Source organism: Camelus dromedarius, chromosome 12, assembly GCF_036321535.1.
Source record: "Camelus dromedarius isolate mCamDro1 chromosome 12, mCamDro1.pat, whole genome shotgun sequence".
NCBI classification, from domain to species: domain Eukaryota; kingdom Metazoa; phylum Chordata; class Mammalia; order Artiodactyla; family Camelidae; genus Camelus; species Camelus dromedarius.
The window spans coordinates 4,190,405-4,212,457 of NC_087447.1; the positions used below are offsets into that span (position 1 = coordinate 4,190,405).

General features: G+C 61.4%; 1 protein-coding gene across 7 annotated transcripts in view; it reads right to left on the reverse strand.

Annotated features, from left to right (window-relative positions):
* Positions 1-501: 501 nt before the first annotated feature.
* Positions 502-22,053, reverse strand: part of TPCN2 (two pore segment channel 2) — a 28,661-nt gene continuing 7,109 nt past the window's right edge. Inside the window, exons 5-26 of one of the 7 annotated variants that reach the window (XM_064492028.1) lie at positions 21,862-21,978; positions 17,750-17,856; positions 16,969-17,041; positions 16,307-16,406; positions 15,315-15,380; positions 14,863-14,927; positions 14,217-14,314; positions 13,495-13,576; positions 13,233-13,319; positions 8,660-8,779; positions 8,515-8,574; positions 7,732-7,860; positions 7,011-7,060; positions 5,650-5,749; positions 4,927-4,998; positions 3,616-3,689; positions 3,298-3,418; positions 3,016-3,097; positions 2,766-2,926; positions 2,421-2,502; positions 1,922-2,016; positions 502-1,316 (exon numbers count right to left, since the gene is read on the reverse strand). In XM_064492028.1, coding sequence (XP_064348098.1) covers positions 981-1,316; positions 1,922-2,016; positions 2,421-2,502; positions 2,766-2,926; positions 3,016-3,097; positions 3,298-3,418; positions 3,616-3,689; positions 4,927-4,998; positions 5,650-5,749; positions 7,011-7,060; positions 7,732-7,860; positions 8,515-8,574; positions 8,660-8,779; positions 13,233-13,319; positions 13,495-13,576; positions 14,217-14,314; positions 14,863-14,927; positions 15,315-15,380; positions 16,307-16,406; positions 16,969-17,041; positions 17,750-17,856; positions 21,862-21,978 — 2,277 coding nt within the window. In that variant the 3' untranslated portion in view covers positions 502-980. Of the gene's footprint in view, positions 1,317-1,921; positions 2,017-2,420; positions 2,927-3,015; positions 3,098-3,297; positions 3,467-3,615; positions 3,690-4,926; positions 4,999-5,649; positions 5,750-7,010; positions 7,061-7,731; positions 7,861-8,514; positions 8,575-8,659; positions 8,780-13,232; positions 13,320-13,494; positions 13,577-14,216; positions 14,315-14,862; positions 14,928-15,314; positions 15,381-16,306; positions 16,407-16,968; positions 17,042-17,749; positions 17,857-21,861; positions 21,979-22,053 lie in introns of those variants that run through there. The other 6 variants (XM_064492029.1, XM_064492027.1, XM_031447908.2 and 3 more) reach the window with 6 other exon arrangements.

Consider the following 22,053-nt stretch of genomic DNA (forward strand, 5'->3'; position numbering starts at 1 on the left):
ATGCAAATTAGAAAAAGGTGTCACTCACCTCGAGTAGACAGCCAGTGCCGGGACACGCTCTTACAGCCAGGTCCCCTTGTGCAGTGCACAACTTAAACAACCATACCTGGTGTAGCGTAAACCCTGACAGTTGTTTTCTTCTTTTCTGTCATGCAAGTGCCTGTCAAGCTTCAGTGGTGGAGGGATCCACTTCAGAGAGGGCTATCTAGAGAAGCCCTTTGCCAGCCACTCAATTAGATACAGAGTCAGGCCGCCTTCCTCCACTGAGGCTCCTTCATTTTAGAGATTGTGGTTGATTTTGGTAACTGACCATTTGGGCCACTTACTTATTTTATTTCCTCATTTTAAATTCCTGCTCTTATCTTTTCAATTCACAAATAAAGTGTGAGCCTCAAAAACCCTAAGCCCCCTTGATCTCAATAAAAGCAGAACCCAAGGCCCGCGCTCTCTCTACCTGCGACCTCGCGGTGTGGTCCCAGGGTACTGCATAACTGCCAGCTCTTGTAAGTAACAAACCTTTATTTTTTCAAAGTTTCCTGATGGTTGTTGCTGAAAGGCATCTTGCAATCATTGTAAGAACCCCAGGGCTGGTCCAACCACAACTCTGGTCCTGACAGGCTGGGCCCAGGCAGCCCCAGTCCAGAGGCGCATCCGGAGCAGGCTGTGTCTGAGTAAGGGTGACAAGCCCATCCTTTGCAAGACTTACTGATGAAAATGACTGCCACTCTGACACATAAGAAACACAGCCAATCACACTGCTACAACCCAGAAAATAGTAAAACACACTCCAGATTCCCATCGTGTAAAGCCAGGACCCCAAGCTTAATGCCCCAGAAAGCTGCCGGTCGGCTTGTGCAGGCCTCACGTGGGCCTCCGGTCCCTGAGGGCCGCCAGCAGTGAAGGCACCACGGCAATCACAGGGCAGGCAGGGAAGGCCGCTGTGTCTTGCTTTTCAGACTGTCTGAAAGGTCCCTGTGGAGTCACTCTCTTTCCACGTTTAGAAAAGCAAGTCTCATGGAAACAGGTGACCAGGAAAGGTGGCGTGGATGGCGCCCGAAGCTGTGGGGGTGATTCTGCTCGGGAGCAAACCAGGGCCTGCGTTCCATCCCGGCCTCAGGTGCGCCCAGTGGTTCTGTCCAAGGGAAAGATCTCTTTGGGGCCGCCACCCGCCTCCTCCCATGGTCGGTGTCCGTCCCGAGGCCGCATCGCGCCCCCGCTGGGAGGGCACACCAGGATGTCACCTGCACAGCTGCAGGTGCGGGTGATGGCTCAGTTTCTCCATCAGCTCCTCCTCCGTGGGCTCCTCCAGGACATCCCTGCGGGATCGGGGAGAGGGTGGACGGGGTGCTCCAGAGAGAGAAAGGCCCTGGCACGTCCAGGTGAGCAGAACTGACTGAAAAGCCTCATCAGAGCCCCGGAAGAGGAGCGCCCCCAAATCACCCCACACACGAGCTGAGTGGACGTAGTGGGGACTGGGGACACAGAGAGGACTCAGGTCCACCTCTGGGATGTTTACGCGGTGTCCTTTGGAGCCTGGGAGAACAGCTCCCCACACAGGCTGCACCGACACACAGTAAACGCTCAGGGAGGAAAGTCTGGGCCACCTCTGGGACGACTGTCACTTTTCTGTTCCAATAGAGGAACAGTTCCAAAGTTACCATGGAGAAGAGAGAGACAAGTTTCCTCGGGCCACCTGTCTACATCCAGGAACCTGAGAATGCTTCCTTAAACGTGCGCACCGGAGAGCAGGACAGTTTCCAGCCCGGCAGCAGGAGCAGAGGCAGCCCCGGACCCTGGTCCCAGCTCGGGGCTCAGCAGGAGGGGGAGGGACAAGGTGCCTGGGGCCCACGGGGAGCACCTGCCCACTGCCTCCCTGTCTCTCCGTCCTCCCACCCAGGCCCCACCTTCCCCATCCACGCACCTGAACAAGAGCTCCACCGTCATCTGAGAGGTGGCCTCCGAGTCCCCCGTGAGGGACTGCAGGTGACTGCGGCGGTCCCACTTGTGAAGGAAGTTCTGGCAAGAGGCAGGGAGGGACACAGGTGTGGGGCCTGCACGGGATCAGGCTTGTCCCCTCCCCGACCCCTCCAGTGTTGGCCTGGCTGAGCAGTTCAGCCTGGGCGCTGGGATCCAGGGCCCAGCAGGGCCACCAGGTCCTACAGGACCGGGCCTCCTCCAGCCCCACCCCCGGGAGCTGAGAACCCATACAGGTCAAAGGTTAACAGCACCCCAAGAGGCCCCCAGCAGCAGGATGAGCAGCACTGAGCCCCAGGGGAGGACAGAGCCTGAACCCAGGGCCGCCTCAGCCAAGCACGGCCTCTCCAGGCCAAGGTCCAGGTGGGCCAGCAGGCAGCCCACCTCGTGCCCGCCCCCAGTGGAAACTCCTGGTGAGAACAGGAGGGGCGCGGGGTCTCCGATACCTCCAGAATCAGAGCCAGAAACAGGTTGACCCAGATGACAGACGACACCAGCCACCACAGCACGAAATAGACCTTCGACCACCTGCAGAGGACAAGGAGGAGGCCCCCCGTGGCCGCCGCAAGCAAGCACACTGCTCTCCTGGACCCGTGGCTCGTCCCGCAGCACGGCCAGCGACAGGTGGTTCTGGGACCCGAACCCAGGACCAGCGCTGGGGCCAGTCTGAGCTCTTCAAGCTCCAGGCTGAACTCCTCCACCCCAGGAGCCCCACTGTCAAGGGCCCCCAAGAAGCCTTCTGCTCCTCCCCACCCCCCGGCGATCCCCGGGAGGCGTAGGCCCAGACGCACACCCTGCACAGAGCTGCAGTCGGGCACCCTGCGCTGTGCTGGGGCCGGCGTGAGGGGCGCCAGGACAGGGTCACTCACGGGCCCGCGTAGCGCCGGAAGGCGTCCAGGAACACCTGCCAGTTGTTTACAACCATCACGTTCCACAGAGTGACCAGGGCAGCCTGCGGGCAGCAGACACAGGGTCCGGGAGGCCGCAGGAGGCAGGGGGTGGGGGCGCCAAGGAGTGGAGGGGAAGCGGCGCAGGACTCACAGCAAAGTCGTCGAAGTTGTTGGCCCAGTACTCCAGCTGCTCGAAGCTCCCGCAGGGCGCTGAGCCGTTGGCAGGGGCCAGGCTGCGGGGCACAGCCGGCGTCAGTGTGGAGGCAGGGCAGGACACACACCTGGGCGCCCTCCCACCGCCACAGCCCCTGCACGACGTGGAACCCATCTGGGCCCCTGAGAAAGTGTGGGGGAAGAAAGGAAATGCCTCCGACCTAGGAGCTGCTGTGAGGGCAGCCAGGGGCGAGCATGGGGACACACACGAGAGACTGACCTTCCCCGCCAGCGGCCAGTGAGGGGGCCTCTCGGCCCTACAGTTCAGGCCTGGCGCTGGACGCCCCGAGCCAGCGGGCAGCCTGGCCTGCAGGTCCAGAAAGGGGCACGGGGTGGGGGCTCTGTGCAGCCACGGGAAACGCCCTCAGTACAGATCCCAGGGAGGGATTCTGGGGGGAGGGGAGGGAGGGGAGGAGAGGAAAAGTGGGGGCTGAAAGGAAGAAAGAGGAACCAGGAGGCCCCCCCCACCACTGAGGCCTCACCCCGGTCCTGGCGCCCCTAGAGGCACCCCCTTTGGTGTTTCTAAGCCCCATCTCACCTGCTATTTCCAGGAGCCACAACGACGCCTCGGAACAGGCTGATGCCGACGATGGCAAAGACGTAGTAGACCACCTGGGGAGGCAGGCCGGGCCCGTCGGCACCCCCACGGGTGGGCCCACAAAGCCAGGCTAGGCCAGCGAGGGCTGCGCACAGCAGGGACTCCCAGCCCTGGATGCTGCCCCTCGACTGTGGGCACCACCCGCCTCCCTGGGGACACTGGGGCTCTGGGGACAGAGGGAGGAGCTGCTGCTGGGGGAGCCCCAAAGATAAGCCGGGCTCCCAGGAGTAAGAACTGAGACCAGCCAAGGGAGCTGAGGCTGTCCACCACAACTCCAGAGAGAACAGGCAGCCAGGGCCAGGGAAAGGATGGGAAGAAGGCGCCCCAGGGGAGCAGGGGGCGGGCGGGAACTGGCCCTGTCCCTCGGGGACCCGCCACTCTCCCCACATCCACCAGGAGGCGTCCAAGGAGCACCACTAGGCCGCCTTGTGCCACAGTCAGAGAAGGGGCTGCTGGCCACCCTGACCTGTCCCTGCCCAGGGGGAGGGGGTGCACACCCCAGGCTAACCTAGCACCCCTTCTGGGCTTCAGTTTTCTCCACTGTACAAATATGGGCCCGAAGCAAGGCTGCAACTCTCACATCCTACAGGCCCAGAGCACACGTGGGACCCCTCCTGGGGGGTTCCCCACCCACCTCGGTGTCCAAACCAAAAGACAAAAACGCCAGGGGTGGCATCATCAATGCAACAGGGCTTTCTCTGTCACCTTCTCCCCTGCCCACCACGCCCCCTGCTCCCAGGGCCCTGCCCCGCCTGGGCCACGGGGCGGAGCCAACAGCAAGCAGCTCCGGGAAGGCTGCCCCTGCGGAGGGGGACGCCATGGCTCTCTCTCAGCAAAAGTGGCTGCAGCTCCCAAAATCCCTCTGGGCAAGGATAGTCGACCAAACCCTGTCTGGGGTCCCTGTGGGCTCGGGGGGTCCCTGGTGCCTTTCAGATTTTTCATCCTCTCAATGTGGCCCACAGCCCAGAAAACACGCGGGATTCAGCAGTGACCAGCAGGAACTCTGGTCCGGAAAGAGAGTGTGGTCAGGTCAGTGCCTCCAACCAGACCAGCCCTGAAGTTCTCTCTCTGGCTTGCCCTATGCTTCCTGGGCCTGGGTCACCTGCTGCGGCCCGAACAAAGGGACCCTCTTTCCTGAGGCCACCAGCCAGCCAGCCACCATCAGCCTCCAGCAGAGCTCTGGCTCCCCTATCCAACAGCAGCCAGGCCCCGCTCCCACCCCCAACCATCAGTGAGGGCGGCCAGACTCACCACCAGGATCCCACCAAAAGCCCGCATGTTTTTGATCAGGTCCATGATGGTACTGGCCACCACAGCCATAAGCTGAGACAGAGAGAGCACAGCCCGATTCCTCTGGGTCCCACGGAGGTGACTCCAACCCTGCCCACTGCCCAACCCTGACCCGGAAAGGCGGGATGGGACCGGTGACTTCCCAACCTGTACACACACACCACACACACCCTCGGCCACCACACATACCTCACCTGTCCACACACCCATGGCCACCCACACACAGCTCGGCAGGAAGGACAGACGTGCACAGGAGGACCTGACGCTCAGAAAGGGGTCTAATGCCCTCGGTTTCCTTTCTCCTGAAAAGGTCTTAGGACAGCAGCTCTGCCTCTGTGCCAGGCGGGAGCCGGGCCTGACACCCCGACCCTCCAACCCCCCTCCCTCCAGGTGTTGTTACTCCTGGTGGGAACAAGAAGGGAAACTGAGGCTCAGAGGTGGTCACAAGCCACCGTACTCCTGCACTGGGGGTCCCAGCAGGCAGTACCAGCAGCCACTGCAAGTCCGAGGCAAAGGCATTTCAGGAACCTTAGGACACCTGGGAACGTACTGCAGCCCCGCCCCTCACAAAGGCCAGGGACCCCAAGGAGCACGAAGCCACCCTACCACCAGCCAAGGGGCCTCCCCCGGGTCCAGCCCGCACAAGCCCCTCTCCTGGCGACATGGCAATGCAGCCGGCGGTACCTTCATGCTGGGGATGATGCGCAGGAAGCGGAAGACGAGGAGCATGTTCACCAGCCGCGTCATGTCCCACAGAGACAGCAGCCCCAGCATCTCCGGCTTCCTGGGGGGGAGGACACATGGACCGGCGGGTTGGGGGAGGCTGGGAGGTGGGCAAGAAGACAGGAGATGCGTGGTCCAGAGAAAGAGAGACAGAGATGCAGAGAGAGCGACGGAGAGTGACGGGAACTCGCCCCGCAGCCGACACCAACCAGAAAAGCGCCATCAAGACCAGAGGGCGCCGGAGCCACCCACACCTGCAGCCCGCGGGCAGCGCAGTCACAGGGCACAGCCCTGCACAGGGATGCAGGGCCAGCTGACCCCTATCTCAACAGGAGGATGCTGAGCTTCTGGACACCCAGCTCAGGTCCCAGCAGAGCTGGGAGAGACCTGGCCCCTGACCCATGCTCTAACCCCTGACCCCCTCCCCTGGGCCCTGACACCCAACCCGTGGTGTCCCTCATGGCCTTCCCCTTCTCGTTTCTATTTAAACTTAAATCCACTCTCCCCCAAAATTTCCCGCCGACGAAAGAGCAGTGCGGGTTTCCAGTGCACTTTAGAAACACAGCTGCCAGCACCACTGCCCCTGGGACGCAGCCCAGGGCTGAGGCCGCCCGCCCCGCCGGTCTCCGCAGCACACACCCTCCCAGCCGCTCCCGGGAGCCGGCCCTGACCCAGCGGCAGGAGTCTTGCAGCCCCACCTCCCTCTCAAGCAACTCCCAGCTGCTCCACGAAGAGGCAGGCAGCCCAACAGAGGTCTCGAGAGACCAGAGACCTTCCCCGAGGGCCCGAGATCAGCACACGGGCTCGCTGGGGCAGCTGTACTCCGGACAGCAGGACTCCAAAGCTGCCACAGCCATGCTGCGAAGTGCCCTGGGACCCCTGGATGGCCAGATGTCCATCCCCCTGCACGGCCAGAACCAGGGGCAGCAGGGCTCGAACAACAGTGTGAATTCAGCGAGCCCTGGTCGGTCCCCACCACCTACAGGGAGGGGAACTGACGCCCGGAGTAGGAGGTGACGACCCCAGGTCACCTCGGCCCCTGGCACACCTGGTGGGGGGCTGAGCCCGTGCACTCTGTGGGGCACCCCCGCAGCCCCCGTCCCAGCTCTGGGAATGCCATTTTCCTGAAGGCGAACTATGAAGCGTTAAAGAGAGACTCCCCGAAAGCGATGACGAGGGGTTGCCCCCCACAGGCCTCAGCGGGGGCAGGCGCCACGGCCGCCCCCTAAAAGACCCGCACCTGCCCCGCACGCACACCCTCCCCCGGGCGCTAGACAGAGCGTGGGTGCCGGGGCCTCCCCGGGACCTCCACAGTCACATACCAGCCCGGGTGAGGGAATCGGTACACAGCCAGAGTGGAGATCTCCAAAACCTTTAATCACAAAAGAAAAGAAGCTCGCTACGGCAAGGCTCACCGAAGCCGGCATCTAACACACTGTCCCCAGAGGGGGTTCTGGGGAGAAGTCAGAGCTGGTCCCATCCCCATGGATGGTGCCATGTGGGGACATCCCAGAGCTGAGAAAGACAAGCTGGCCCCAGGAGTCGGGGCTCGGGGAAGGCCGGCAGAGTCCCGAGCGTGGGCGAAGCTACTTGGTGGAAGGATGGACCGAGAGGCCCCTCTGTCAGGCCCCTCCTGCTCCTGGGGGCCCACGGCTCTAATTCGTCAAATATGAATCCGTGCTGCACCAATATCGCTGCTGTGACACACACCGGGAGCGACCCCTCACTCCCCTGGGCTCTGGGGAAAAGATTTTCCCGAGACCCCGGGTGCCTGAGACCCCCTGCCCCTCCCTCATCAAGGCCCCACAGTCCTCAGGCTCCTGCCGGGCCTCCCTCAGGGGCCGGGAGAGGCAGCCTTCCCCTAACAACGCGCAGATGCAGCAGACAGCGCCTCCCGTGCCCCCCACAGCTGCCTGCCAAGCAGCTCGGCCAGGGGACACCAGCCCCCCGTCACTAGAGGCAGGAGCCCCAGTCCCCCCAGGCCCTGGCACCCAGTACACCCCCTGCCCGAGAGGCCACGCCTCGGCCCATCTCAGACTTTACCAGCAGGACGACAGTGAGGAGCCCGTCAAACACGTTGCTGGGGTGTGCCAGGTACCCCCGCAGGCCCAAAGCCAACACCTTGAGCAGCAGCTCCAGCAGATAGTACAGGATGAAGACAAAGTTGAGAATCTGAAAGGGAAATGAGGTGCCCAGCACTCAGTCCCCGTGCTGCCGGCTCCCCGACCTCCCCCACCTGCAACAGGGCCTAGGCGGGAGCCACGTGGCCACAGGACCCACCTGCTGCCCGTGGTAGGACCCACCACAGGAGCTGGACATGGTGCAGGAGACATCCTTCCCCCCCAGGGGGCCACATCACTCTCTCCTCCCACCTCTCTGCTGCTCCTTGGGCCCCGCAGGGATGCTCTTCCTGAGCCCCCACCCCTCCAGCACCCCTTCGTGCTCCATACCCTCTCCTCAGGGGACCTATACCCCATGCACGGCTTCAATGACAATTTGCACATCTGCACACCTGCGGTCACACCTATTGCCCCAGGTGCCGGCAGACCGCTGTCTACAGGACCCTCGCTCTGCCGCACCCTACACGCTGCCTGGCTCACCAGGGGCTCTGCGGGGGCTCCCCGCCTGCACCAGCCTCCCGCAGCCCCCCTCCCCCTGCTACAGCCGGCACCCCAGGCCCTGGGGCACCTAGGGACAAACGACCCACTTCGTACTGCAAAAGCCCTGCCCCCCATGGGCCTGGAGCCCCAGGTGGGGAGGCTGTGCCCCCTACTCCTCTAACTCCATCACCTGACGAGGGCCCGACGGCGAGCGCACAGAGCTCACCCCCAGCACGAAGTCGTCACGGTCCTCGGGCGGCACGTCTGCATCCAACACCAGGAACGCCTGCGGAGCCGGAGCCGGAGTGGAGGGCAGTCAGCCACCAGGAAGGGCAGGCGTGAGAGCTGGGGGGAGGGGGCACCACACTCACACAGATGGTCACGAGGTTGCCAAGGGCCATGAAGTTGCCCAGGTAGTCGAAGTAGCGGTGGCTGAAGACGAACTGGGCGCTCCGCAGAAACGGAGACTGGTACTCGGGCCGCGGCGGGGGCTGGGGAGGGAACACACACGCTCAGAAACAGGTGGGGGTGGCCGTGGCCGTGGCCGTGGGGGCCCAACGATGCCCGTGCCCCTGGTTCTGGGAGTTGAATTTTCCTGCCTTAACGCCCAGCCCAGGCCACCCAGCCTAACGAATCATCTCAAACACGGGGAGTTTATGCACCAGGATACTCATCACAGTCGTCTTTACAACCCCGAGAGGAGCAAACAACCCACACGGTCCTGATGCCGTCAGTAAACCACGCCGGACTGTCACACGGCCATCGTCAGCGCAGGTGAGGTGTCCCCACGGCATGAAAGTGTCCCGTGAAAATGCACACATAGATCATATGCTAAAAACCATGAAAACCTGGCACGGAACAGAGGTAGCTCACACACAGTGACCAGGCTGGAGTGGACAACAAAGGAGGACCACTGGGCAGCAAACGCTAGCATGAAGACACTCATCAGACCCAGCGCTCCCATGCTCCGCACCTACAAGACACTGCCGCGTGCACGCGAGGACAGAGCCACAGGGCGGCCACCGTGGCATGAGACGGACCTGCATCCGCTCCATCCCAGGCAGGGGCCACTCACTACACGTGGCCACTCAATCTAAATGCAAACCCCACCCAGTTAAACACTCAGCTCCTCTGCCACAATAGCCACATCTCAAGCTCAAGAGCCAGGCATGACCCACAGCTACCAGGACAGACAGGCAGACAGAGGACACTTCATCCTCAGGGAAAGCTCCACAGAGCTGGACAGACCTATGACCTGTTACCGAGCGAAAAAGAGGAAGCTGCAGAGTGGAAATCACAGCAACTCGTGTACACGTCAAAGGAACCACGAGTGCTTCCTCGAGGACACGCCTACACCTGCATCTGCACGCGGACAAGTCTGGGAGGAAACAAACTGAACAGGGCGGCTGTTCAGAGCAGGACCTGAACTGGCAGTGCGAGTTTCCAACCCACTGCCTCCCAGCTCCCCGTTCACCCTTCCACACCCAAAGGAGACCCCTCGGCATCTCATCCACCGTGAGCATGCGGTCAAGCCTTCCCAGCACAGGACCACAGAGGGACGCTGCTGGAGGGAGGGGTCCTCCTGGGATTCCTGGCTCCCACGTGGTGGGCCGGCAGCCCGGGGTGTGGGGTGAGGACATCGTGCAGCTCTGACGCAGCCCCGCGCTCAGATGCACAGTCCCTTGGTGACCTGGAACCACAGCCGACCCGGCAAGAACGTTCCCAGTCTTCCCACAGTCCTCCACGTGGGAACAGGTGCCCAGAGGCCCCTGCCCACACTGGTACCCAGTTCCCCCAGCACCCCCACGCCACCAGCTGCTGATGGCCTGCGCCTGCTGCACCCCCAAGGGCAGCGTCCTGCTTGCTGGTGGCTGCAGACCAGCTCCAGTCCAGGCAAACCAGCAAACATCTCTGTCACCCTGTGGGCTGGACCACATCTTCCCCAAAGGAGTGTGAACTCCAGCCTTAGGAGAGGGGTCATCTTCAAGTCAGTTCTTTCTCAGACATTTCCCTCAGTCCTCAGGTACCACAGTTTCCTTACATCTTTTTGTTAAATTTCTTCTGCGGGGTAGGTAATTAGGTTTATTTATTTATTTTAATGGACGGGCTGAGGATTACTGAGAATTGAACGGAGGACCTTGTGTATGCTAAGCACGTGCTCTGCCACTGAGCTGTACCCTCCCCCGTCATATCTCATGGTTACTCTTTTATCATAGGTGACACGTCTTTATATTAAACTTTCCATGTTAAACCCACTGTGTAGTTTCTGTCTCCTGCTTGGACCCAGACTGATACACTGGCCAAGAGAGATTTCAGCATTATCCACCGCTTAAATTGGTACAAAAAGAATGAACTCATATATTACCTTGTATTAAAAAATAACAAACCTTGAAATGATTTCCATGGTTATCTCTGGGTAGGGGGACAGTGGGGTGCTTTCTCAGCTTTACTATCTGTAATTAATGAGTGCTGTTTTTTAACCCAAAAAGCTTCTTATTAAAAGAAAAATGGGGGGGGGATATAGCTCAGTGGTAGAGTGGATGCTTAGCATGCACAAGGTCCTGGGTTCAATCCCCAGGACCTCCATTAAAAATTAAATAAATAAACCTAATTGCCCCCTACAAAAAAAAATTTTTTTAAGAATTCTAATTAAAAAAAAAAATTTTTTTTAACGGAAAGAAAACCAGACTTTCAGAAGTTGGCAGGGTACTGTGTGTGCAACCCATTAGTGTGAACTGAGCAGCACTGGACCAAGGCCAGGCCGACAGACAGGGGTGACCACCACACAAGGGCTCTTATGGAAGGCTGCCGTTTCCCTGGCATCAGCTTGCCTGGAGAAGGCCTCTCTAAAGGAGCGATTCCAAATCACAGCCTACCAGGGCACCTGGGACAAGCCCCCAAATGCTAACAATCCTTGAAGCCCCTCCCTGCCCCTTTGCAATCAGCATTTTGGGGGAAGAGGGTGTCATAAAATCAAGGAAAGGGCACTGCAGCTCCCCAAACCTCTAGGACCCAAACTCCCACCTCAAACCACACTTCTGGACTTCAGACCCAAGGCCCTGTGGGAAGAGAGAAAGCCCCACAGACCACAGAAGGAAAGGCGTGGCCAGAGCAGGGGCATGGCCTACGTGTCAGCCCATCCCCAAGTCTGTGCCCAGTGTGTGCCCAGCTCTGCCAGGCATGACCACAGCACCCCTTTTTTGATATCATCAGATCCTGACACCAAAAGCAGGCAGGAGAGTGGGTTTTGGACCACCCGGACCCAGCAGCATCCTACAGGCCAGCAAGTGCTCAGGGAGACCCTGGCTGGCCCAGCAGACCCCACTGATCAAACCCTGAGAAAGGAGCCTGACTTCCCAGACATCTTCCCAGACATCTTCCCAGACATCTTCCCGCCCTGGTCAGTTCACATCCGGAAGAGAGCCGGACCACTGCCAAGTCAAGCCCATGATAGCCGCCAAGAGCTGCCCCCTGGGCCCAGCAAACCTCCTGCCCCATGACAAGACCCATTAACTAGAAAAGTGCATCTTCATTTCCTGTCATTTGAGGACCATCATCACAGTTCCTGCAAAATCAGCACCTGACGGCACGTATTGACTATTTTCTTCAAGTCACCTGGAAGCAGACCCTTGTTTAGCCCCGTCCCAAGCAGAATGTGATGTGCAGTAACACACAAAGTGTCAGCCTGCGTGGCCCTACGCCATCTCCCATGCCCCATGGGCGTCACAAGAGGATGCCACTGAGAAAGGGACGCCCCAAATGCTGACGGGCCGAGTAAGCAGCACCCGGCGCTCTAGGCCGGGCAGGGCCCAGCTCCAGGTGACCTGGGGAGACCTCCGGAAAACATGTTCTTAACAAAACCACCTCTGGCGGGGCCTGAGGCCACGGAGGCCGACCACAAGGCCTGGAGAGGCAGACCGCTGCTACGGGCTAGGGTGCATCCCTCCCCAAAATTTACAGTCTGAGGTCCTCGCCCCCAGGACCTCAGATGTGACCGTGCTAAGGAACAGGGCCTTTTGAGAGATGATTCAGGTGAAATGGGGTCACTAGGGTGGATCCTAATCCCATATAACTAATGTCCTTATGAGAACAGGACATCAGGACACAGACACACACAGAGGGACGGCCAAGTGAGGACACAGGGAGAAGGCGGCATCTCCATGCCAAGGAGAAAAGCCACAGGAGGAACCAGCCCTGCGGACACCTTCATCTCGGAGTCCAGCCTCCAGGACTGGGAGACAGTAAGTCCTGTTGTTTAAGCCCCAGACTGTGGTGTTTGTTACAGCAGCCAAGTTGACTGACCCAACAGTGGCACTGAGCTATCAGGAGTCCAATCACAGGGAGACATCTGACTCCACCTCTTCGCTCTCATCCCCCTGAGTCTGGCTTGGCCCTCTAAGGTCGAGTGGCTGGAGCGTGGCCCCCACAATCTGCCTGTGAACGGCTCAGCTGGCTCCCAGTGCCTCCACCCACCCTCACCCCCAGAAACCAGCTACATAAAATGCCGGTGGTCTAGGGTCTCATCGACACAGTGCTGAGCTAGAGGCTGAGGCCGGTCTGGTGACTTTAAAAATCAGTGTCAAGGACAAGACAAAGGCTTAAGAGCAACTCAGGAACCTCCCCGGCAAGGACACATGCAAAGAGGACAAGAATCTGTCGTGGAGATAGAGGAAACTGTTGGGAAATTTCTTCTGGGTCAAGCTTGGCACAGGCCAGTTCCTGAGGTCTGTGAATCTCATGTCAACAGAATCTCCACACTTTCCAAAAGCAGCACCATCTCCATTCCTGTGTACCATCCTCAGGGCCAGAAATCCCAAGAAGGCAAGTAGTGGCACCCATGACTATGAGTGACCCTGGTAATCAGTGCCAGTGGACACAGGATTTCCCCACTAACCCCATGTGGCCCTGGTGCTAAGCAGGTGACTCTGGCCTGACCCCAGTTACCTCTTTAATCACCCTTTTATCAAACTCATCAAAGAGTTCCTGAAACTCATCAGCTGACAGCAGGTCACCACCGTGGGAACGCACCTTCTGCAAAGCAGGAAAGCAGAGGTCAGCCGAGGGCAGGCGGGAGAGCCACCCACAGCCCCACCTGGACTGGGCCAGCCCAGCCAGTCCGAAATGACAGCCACGTGACCTGCAGGAGGAGGCCAGAGACACAGAGGGAGAGGGCAGGGGGACAGCAGCGGGACAGAGGGACCAGTACCTCCATGATGGCCTGTTTGTGGTCACTGTTCAGCTGGACTTTCTGGAGCACATGCAGGAAGTCCTGGGGCTTCACCCCGACTCTGTGGAGGGAAAATGCCCCCAGTGAGCCGGCCAGCTTAGTGCCCTGGGGTGCCCTGACCTCTGTCCTGAGCTGTGCCTTGAATCAACTGAGCAGCCCTGGGCGACAACAAAGGCCTCCACAAGGGAGGGAGCCGAGGGGTGCATCTGTCATCCAAGATCCCAAGACACCATTCTCCTGCCTTACAGTGGAGCTGAAGCCAGGAGGGGGCGTGCGAGATCCAACAGAGGCCCCCAGCTCACAGCGGTGGGGACTGGAGCCTTCCACAGTGACACTGCCTCCAAACCAGGCAGCAGACTGGACACACGTCCCAGGCCCTTCTGGCCCCGACAACCAGGTTACAGCACAGGGGAGTGGGAAGGGTGCCTATCACAAGGGGGGGCCAGAGTACGTGGCCCCTCGCCTGCCCAGGAGCTCCAGCGGGTCACGAGGACAAACACTTTAACTCGGACGCAAGGACCATGGATACCGCCGAGTACCCGGGTGCAGCGGTTCTGTGATTGCAAAGGAGCATGAGGACGGACATCAGCCGGCAGGGAGCTCAGCAGAGGCGGTGCTCAGGAGACACTCCCCATGAACCCCCGCCCAGGGAGGCAGCAGCCCCACTGCCTCAGGGAGGGGGTCCGGGCCCCGGCACTCACCCCTCGGGGTGGGCCTCTCCCGCTGCTGTCACGGAGAGGACCTTGTAGGCTGCCCGAGTCCCCAGCCGCCTACGCAGCAGCGAGGTCTGGAGAGATTTCTGAAAAGAGGTGGCTCTGAGTGGCTCGGCTGAGCCCCTCACAGGCCGCCCATCCCCCCACCGCATCCCTGCGCAGCCCCTGAGGCTGCCCTGCCCACCCGAAGCCTAGGGAGCGGCCCCGCGCACCATGGACAGTGGAGGAGCACAGACTCCACGCGCCTGCCCTGCGACGGCCACTTGCTGTGTAATTCACTAAGGTGTGTGCTGCTTCTTGGCGTATTTGGGGTCCTCAACTCTCCTACACGGTGGGTTTGGGGCCACTGAACTGGGAGCTTCCAGCTTCCCTCTAGAGGAGGTGGGGTGGGGAGGGGACCCCTTGGGGGCTGTGAGGACGGCACCGCCCGGGGAGGGGGCGGGGAGCAGGGTGAGCCCAGTTCCTGCTCACCCGTAAGAGGGAGCCGGGCCCATGCGGAGACCACCGTGGAGCCCGCCGTCCCACCCGCACCTCCACGGCCCCGGGGCCACCTGGCTGGTCAACTCCAGTCACCCCCCACCGCGTCTCCAGGGGCAGCTCCACACAGACGGGCAGGGACAGCGGCTCATCTCACCATCAGGTAGCCCCGGAACTGATTGTAGATGATGGCCGTCAGCAGGTTCATCAGAAACAAGCTCCCTTCAAGGGGAAAAAGCCACGACAGAGGGGACCCCCAGTCAGCGGCGAGCACACAGCCAGGGTCGAGTCTGGAAGGGGCGGCAGCATCGCGGGCCCAGAGCAGAGGGTCGACGTGGGCACAGCAAGAAGGGCCCGGGCGAGCAGGGACAGGGCCCAGCGCACAGCACTCCAGGCTCCCGTCTACAATCGGGAGCACCGCCTGGCCAGCCCAGCCGGGGGCAGTGAGGACAGAGGCCAACGGCGGTCACGGAATGAAAACCACGGCGGGGAGCACATGAGGCGAAGTCACGGGGTTGGGGGAGCACACCCAGCCCCAAGTTCGGGGGATCCAGTCACATGTGGCAGAATCTCAGCCCCAGTGACCCCTACAGACGCACCCAGGCTCACCTATCAGAGTGAAGGCTACGAAGAAGATGGCGTAGGCCCGGTTCTTGGAATATGCAGGAATCATCACTGCGAGAAAGAAGTCAGAGAAAATTAAACGTGTTCACGACCCATGTCCAGCCCTACACCACTGTCTCCTCAAAAGAAAGGAGGGCCTGCGTTAGGAGAGCAAAAAGGCCTGCTTGTCCAAACCTGGATCCTCACAACTCTGCTTGCACAGCCTGGGGAACAGGAAACTCACTACCTTTCAAGGGTCCTCATCCTTTATGCTTCCCTGTCACCAGTCACCCACACACTGAACATTCAGCTCTCCCTTAGGTGACTCAAGAGGACTCACGGGACATGTGGGGACAGTGTTCAGGGTCCCATGCCCAGCTGTCCCTGGGTATGGAAGTCAGTGGCTGTCCTCCCGGGAAGGTCTCTATGGTCAGTGACCAACCCCAACCCAAGATGTGCCCTAGAGGACTGTCGTCACCCACTCCTGGCCACACCCCCAGCCTGAGCAGACAGAGGCCCCATCAGCAACCCCAACACAGTGTCATGGCCACCGAAGATCCCAGGGCCTCTCACATGTGTTGCGGCCAAGCCACCCGCTACGGCTGGGCCCAAGCAGCAGTGGGAAGGTGGCTAGACCTCAGAGAGGAGGCTGCCAGGAGTCCCCACTGGGCACAGCACCAGCCATCACCACGCAGAGAACACTGTCCATCTCTAGCTTCTCAGGAGTCAGGAGACAGGGGTGGAGAAGGGAGGGGACAAGAAAGAAAAGAGGGTGTAAAGGGACGAAAACAGAAAAAAGTAGGAGAGGGAAGGGAAACAAGAAAAAGGGAAAAAGAAAAAGAAAGAAAGGAAGGTAAGGAGGGAGGGAGAGACTCCAAGGCCACACTTCTATTTCCCAGCTCTTCATAAAAAGGCTTCAGGGCCTCTGGGCCCCAAGGCTCGGCATTACCCGACCCCCAGGCCAGCTCGCCGGCCCCCCGGCCCCCCTGCCCTCGCACCATCGGGGTTGTTGGCGGTGGTCAGCAGCACCAGCAGGGACGTCAGAGCCTCTGGCAGGTTGCGGAAGTAGGTCAGCCTCTCCTTGTCCTGCCCGGCGTCCTGCTGGGACCGACACGGCAGCTCTGAGGTGCCACCCATGCCTTCGCCCCACCGGCTAAGGCCTTAGGCCGCCAAAGCTTCAGATGCCAGACCCAACAAGCCAGGGCCACCCGCATGTGCTCAGCAGCCCAGGACCCACATCTCCCCATCGTCTCCCAGCAGGCTGTGAGCTCAGGCTGGACAGGACCTAACTCAGGAGCTCTGGACCCAAGAGGAAGTGTCCAGGGACACCACACACCCATGTGGACATCGGCCACTGGAGCCAGCCTGCTCGGAATCATGGTGAAAAGCTCTTGGCCAGCCTGGCAGAGCATCACAGCCTAGAGACCCAGAGAGCCCATGTGGGAGCCAGCCAGCCAGCCTGCTCATAGCCAGACCTTCCATGCACGCGGTGCACAGCCCAAGGTCTAGAGCAGGAGGGGCAGGGGGCGGCCGAGCAGGCTGCCCAGGTGGGGAGAGGAGAGCTGGAATTCGGGTCGTGACCCTCCTGGGAGAGTCCTCTCTCTGCGACCCGGGCCTCACCTGCCCTGGAGTCTGGGCAGGGGCCGAGCGGACACAGTACCTTCTCGCTGGTGAACAGCAGCATCCCGAACATGGTGAAGAGGCACAGGTGGATGGCCAGCAGCAGCCCGACACTGGGGGGATGAACACAGAGCTCAGTGCCGGGCAGACGCCCCATGCGCCAAAAGGAATGGGAGTCTGGGTGCAGCTGACCCAGCCATCCAGGGAGATCCCTAAAGCCAGGCCCTGGGGCTGGTCCCTCCTCGGCTCCAGAACCTGCCGTGCTCACAATGGGGCCCTGCTCAGTGGAGATTCTTTCTTTGGCAGGAAAAACGCAACCCCAGGGGCATGTCCCAGGGGCCTGGGAGAGGCAGCGTCAAGGAGCCCAGGGATTCTGAGAGAGGAAAAGCCAAGTCCATCAACTGGGACCCGTGAGAGGTCACCCACGCGAGTCAGGGTGGGTGGGGCAGGAGGAGCTGCTTCACAGAGTCTCAGCTAACAGCATCCAAACACGGTCCTGGGGGTGCAGGGGGCCAGGGAGGGAGGGGAGCAGTCGCAGCCAAGGCAGGACGCATCCACAGCTGTGGAGCAGGGGTCGGGGGGCATAGCAAGGCCGTTAACAGGGCTGCCCTGAGTGCACAAGAGACCCCCAAATGCCCACCGACCTGCCAGCCTCCCCAGGCTGTCACAGCCACGCTCCAGGCCAGAGGACGAGTGGGGCAGGTGAGGCACCCAGTGGCCTCACAGACCACCTGCCGGGCCGTGGCCGTGGCCGTGGCCGTGGGCCCAGCAGGGAGCAAGAGCCCCCGGCCCTCCCTGCCAACCCTGAACAAGGAGCCCACCTGGCCATCTCCGGCAGCGACCGCCTGATGCACTTGAGCGTCTTCTTCATCATGGAGGAGTTCTGCATGAGGAAGAAGGGGCGCAGGGGCCGGCGCACCCGCAGGGGCTGGAAGAGGCCACGAGCCAGGGCCCTGAGCGCCAGCCAGCGCGGCCCCGGAGACCCTGGCCTCTGCTGGCCCGCTGCGCCGGGCCTCTGCCTCGAGGGCTCTCGGCACCCTCCCCACATCCCTCCCGGGCCAGCACCTCGGGAAGGGGGACCAGCGTACCTCTCCGGCCCCCACCTCCTGCTCTCCCCATGGCCGGGCGCCCCTGAACTTCTCTATTAGGCCGCTGTCCTGCCCTCTGGGGGCTGCTCCACGCCCCTCTCCACAGCCCCCACCCTCTCCCCACGGCTCTGGGCCCCCCAGTCCTGCACAGAGGGACAGGAACCACAGCAGGAACTCCGCACCTCCAGGCTTACACTCACACACGTGAACACACACATCTTCCTCTCCTCCCCCGTCACAACCGGAGGGCCCCCCTCAGTGTCCTCAGGACCCCGCCTCTGCTCAGCTGGCTGCTGGCACCCATCCCAGCTGTCTCACGATAACCACCACCTCCAGCACCACCCTGGGCTCCTTTCCTTCTGGGCACCTGCCTCACTTTGGACCCTACTATGTATCTGGTGCTTCCTGGTACCATCAGCCTCTTTCACAACAGAACAAGGTCCTGCCAGCACCAGCGCACAGTAGGCCCTCAGAACGTCCGCGGAGTGAGTGTCCTCAGGACTCACTCAGTCCTGGGCTGCCCTCGTACTCACAGGGGCCCGACTCCCGACAGGACTGAGAAGGCAGAAGAAACAGCGGTGACCGGGCAAGGATCAGGGATCCACCCCTGCGCCCAGGCCAAGGGGCCAGTGCCCCCGCTCACTGCCCTGGACGGAAGCTCCAGTCTCAGGGCCCACATCAGGAGTCTTTCAGCCACCCCCAGGCCAAGCAGGAGCTGGAGGTCCGGCCGCAACCCTTCCGTGGGTCTTGGACCCTCACCTGCGGCCAGACGTGACCAGAGAGCGGCTTCTCCCAGACACAATAACCCAACCCAGTAAGGGCCTTCCCGCGGCTGCGGCCACGTCCATGCCATGGACGCAGGGACACGTGTGAAGGGAGGGAAAGCGCCTCCACGTGACCTGCCAGCAAGGGGAGCCGGCCCAGCGCCAGCCAGGCCCCGGCGAGGCTTAGATCGCACTGAGGGTCACAGCCCAGGCCCCGGCGATGCTTAGATCACACTGAGGGTCACAGCCAGGCCCCGGCGAGGCTTAGATCGCACTGAGGGTCACAGCCCAGGCCCCGGCGAGGCTTAGATCGCACTGAGGGTCACAGCCCAGGCCCCGGCGAGGCTTAGATCGCACTGAGGGTCACAGCCCAGGCCCCAGAGGCTTCGGGGAGAAGCCATCAGCTAATCTGCAGCAAACTAATCTCCTACAAGGAACAGCCAGCAGCCACGGCCACGGCCCACCTGTGCCTGGCGGCCCACGTGTGACCCGGCCCTCCCAGTCACAAGGCTGGGGGCGGGGGGAGCAGGACTCCATCAGGCACAAAAGGACACAAAAGGCCGGGCGTGAGGCGGTCAGAGGGCCCCGGCCCCCCCTGCAGGCCCCCAGTGCTGTGGGAGCCCCTTACAACTGGCCAGCTGGCCACAGAGGAAAACCTCAGGCTTGGACTGCAGACGGTTCTGGGCGATGGACCAGTCCCGGACAGAAGTGGGCTGTGGGCAGAGTTTCAACCTCAGTCAAGAGCGTTCCCAGAAGACAGCACCGAAGGGGAAGCTTTACAGCGGGTAGGGTCCACTCTGTATGGACCAGAAAGGTATCGACTCCCGGGGGGGGGGGGGTCAGGGGCGTGGACAGAACAGCCTGGACAACTGGGGACGAGGAGGTCTGGGTAGGACGTGTGTGGACAGGCAGAGTGAGCACCCACCACGAGGCATCAGGGACAAGGCTCTCCGGACAGATGGATGTCTCCCAGCCTCTCCCCTCAGCCACCCCACTCCAGTCTCCACGGGCTGCATATAAAGTGGCCACAGAGGCAGGGATGAAGGGGCCACCAACGTGGACACCCACCAAGGCCGCTAGGGGGCCTGCCCTGCCAGAAGCAGAGCTCAGCGCCGGCGCCAGTGTGGCCCCCGGGAGTAGGCCCCTCCCCAGGCAAGGCACTAACCTGTCCTCAGTGGGCAGGCAGGCAGGCGGGTCAGGGCTCTGTCCGCCCTGCCCTCAGTGCCTCTCCAGGAACACCACCCAAGCCTTGGGACCAACGCCACTTCAGACCAAGGCACAGCCCAGAGAACCCGCTGGCCCCATCCTGAGCAGCTGGCCCAGGGAGGGCCTGATGGGCCTGGGGGGCAGCCCTTTGCGGGGCAAGGAAACCAGCATGGGCTCTGAGCACTGGGACAGAACAGGCGCGCCGACACCCCCACTCCCCCCACCCCACAGCTCCGTGCCCTGCTGATCCGGAAACACCCACTCCCGAGAGGGATGCTCCCCCGGGGACACATGCTGGGCCCACTGGGCTGAACCACACCTGCTCGGGAAAAGAGGGCTGGGGGGGCAGCAGGGGCAAAGAGCTCCAACTGCCAGGGACAGTTGGGGAGCTGCTGCTCCAGAAGCAGTGGGGCAGGGAGGTGTGTGTCCAACACAAAAAATGACCACAAAACTCCAGGAATAAAACGTCAGGGCCACCGAGGACTCAGGCCCCTCAGGGAGGAAGGTCTGGGTCCCTGCACTAAGCAAAGGGCACACAGGCCAGACGGAGATAATAAATACCAGTTAGGGTCCTCAACCACTAACAAAACGAGGCCTGCAGGGCCCCAGGTCTGCTCCTGGCCGGTTACACAGACACGTGTTTGTATGTGTCACTGACCCTCATCCCCTCCCCCCTCCCCCTCCTAATTTCACGCAAGGATGGTTGGTGGTGAGGTTCACAGTTCAGCCTTGAAGGACAGAATGTTCAGGTGACATGAGATGGACGCAATGACCGTCACTCAGAAATGGAGCCCGTGGCGGTTAGGCCGGTCTCTGTCCCTTTCTGGGGAGGGGGGGAGAGCCTCCTCCTTGGGGAAGGAAGGCAGCGCTTCTCAGGGAGAAGCCTGCCGCTGTCAGCGCTCCTGCAGAGATGCGGGGGAGGCGTGTGGCCTGAAGGGGGCACCGTGCCCTCCATCCGCCCTGCAGCCCTGCTCTGATGCTGGGCTGGGACCCGCCACTGACATCTCTCCACTGACATCTCCTTCATCGGCTGCCTCGAGCAGCGGGGGCCCTGGGGGAGGGCAGGAGGTGGGAGGAGGGAGGGGACCTGCTGGCTTCTGTCCACCTGCTGTTCCTGCCTCCCCCTTCCTCCAGGACTCCCAGAACCAACGTCATCGTGCCTCTAGGAGGCCCCAACCCCCTCCCCAGAGGTCAGAGGGCAGGGCCTCAGCTTTAGGAGCCCCTCCCCTGAGGCTCCAGGTTCCAGAACCCCAAACTCCTTAATCCCTTTAATTTAATTCCTTTAATCCCCCAGCTGGGGCTGGGGGTGGCAGTGCTGCAGTTTTGTGTTCACTGAGTCCCCTTTGCTTTCTTGTTCTGCGACACCTGTTTGAGCCCCTGTATTAAATTCTTTCTACTAAAGCACCTGATGGGCTTCTGTGTCCCTGACCAGCCCTGATGGATACGGATGTTCCCAGACCAACTTTCCCCAGATCTGTTCTATCAGATCACAGGGCGGTGCTTCTGCGTGTTCTTGGGGGAGACAAAGACGGTGCAGTCAGAGAATCCAGGGCTGCCAGCTGACACAGGTTTTCTGACTGGCGGGCCTCACAGAGCTCTGGGCGTGTGGCAAGGAATTAGGAACTGAGGCAGGAATTAGAACCCCTGGAACTTGCTCCCAGGTCCTCGTGCCATCCTGAGGCCTCAGTGTCTTCATCTGCAAGACGGGAACAAGGCTCCCCAGCCAACAGGTGACTGATGTGCTTCGGAGGACAGGCAGAGCTGGGCAGGTGGGTGGGGTGGCTGCAGGGCCTCAGGACTGGTGCCCACCGTCCACCTGCGGAGCTGCACCCTATGCCCCACCCAGGGCTCCCTCGGAGCCCCCTCACCACCTACCTCGTGACAAACGAGACTCAGCGACACGATCCAGTCCATGAGAGACACAACCAGCACCACGAGGTAGGCCAGCAGCCAGGGGTTCTTCCGGAACTGGGCCCACCCCACCAGATAGCTCTGCAAGACAGACGGCGGGTGAGCGTCCGGGCTGCTGTCCAAGGCCATGGATGCACACGGGCGAGGCGGGTGGCC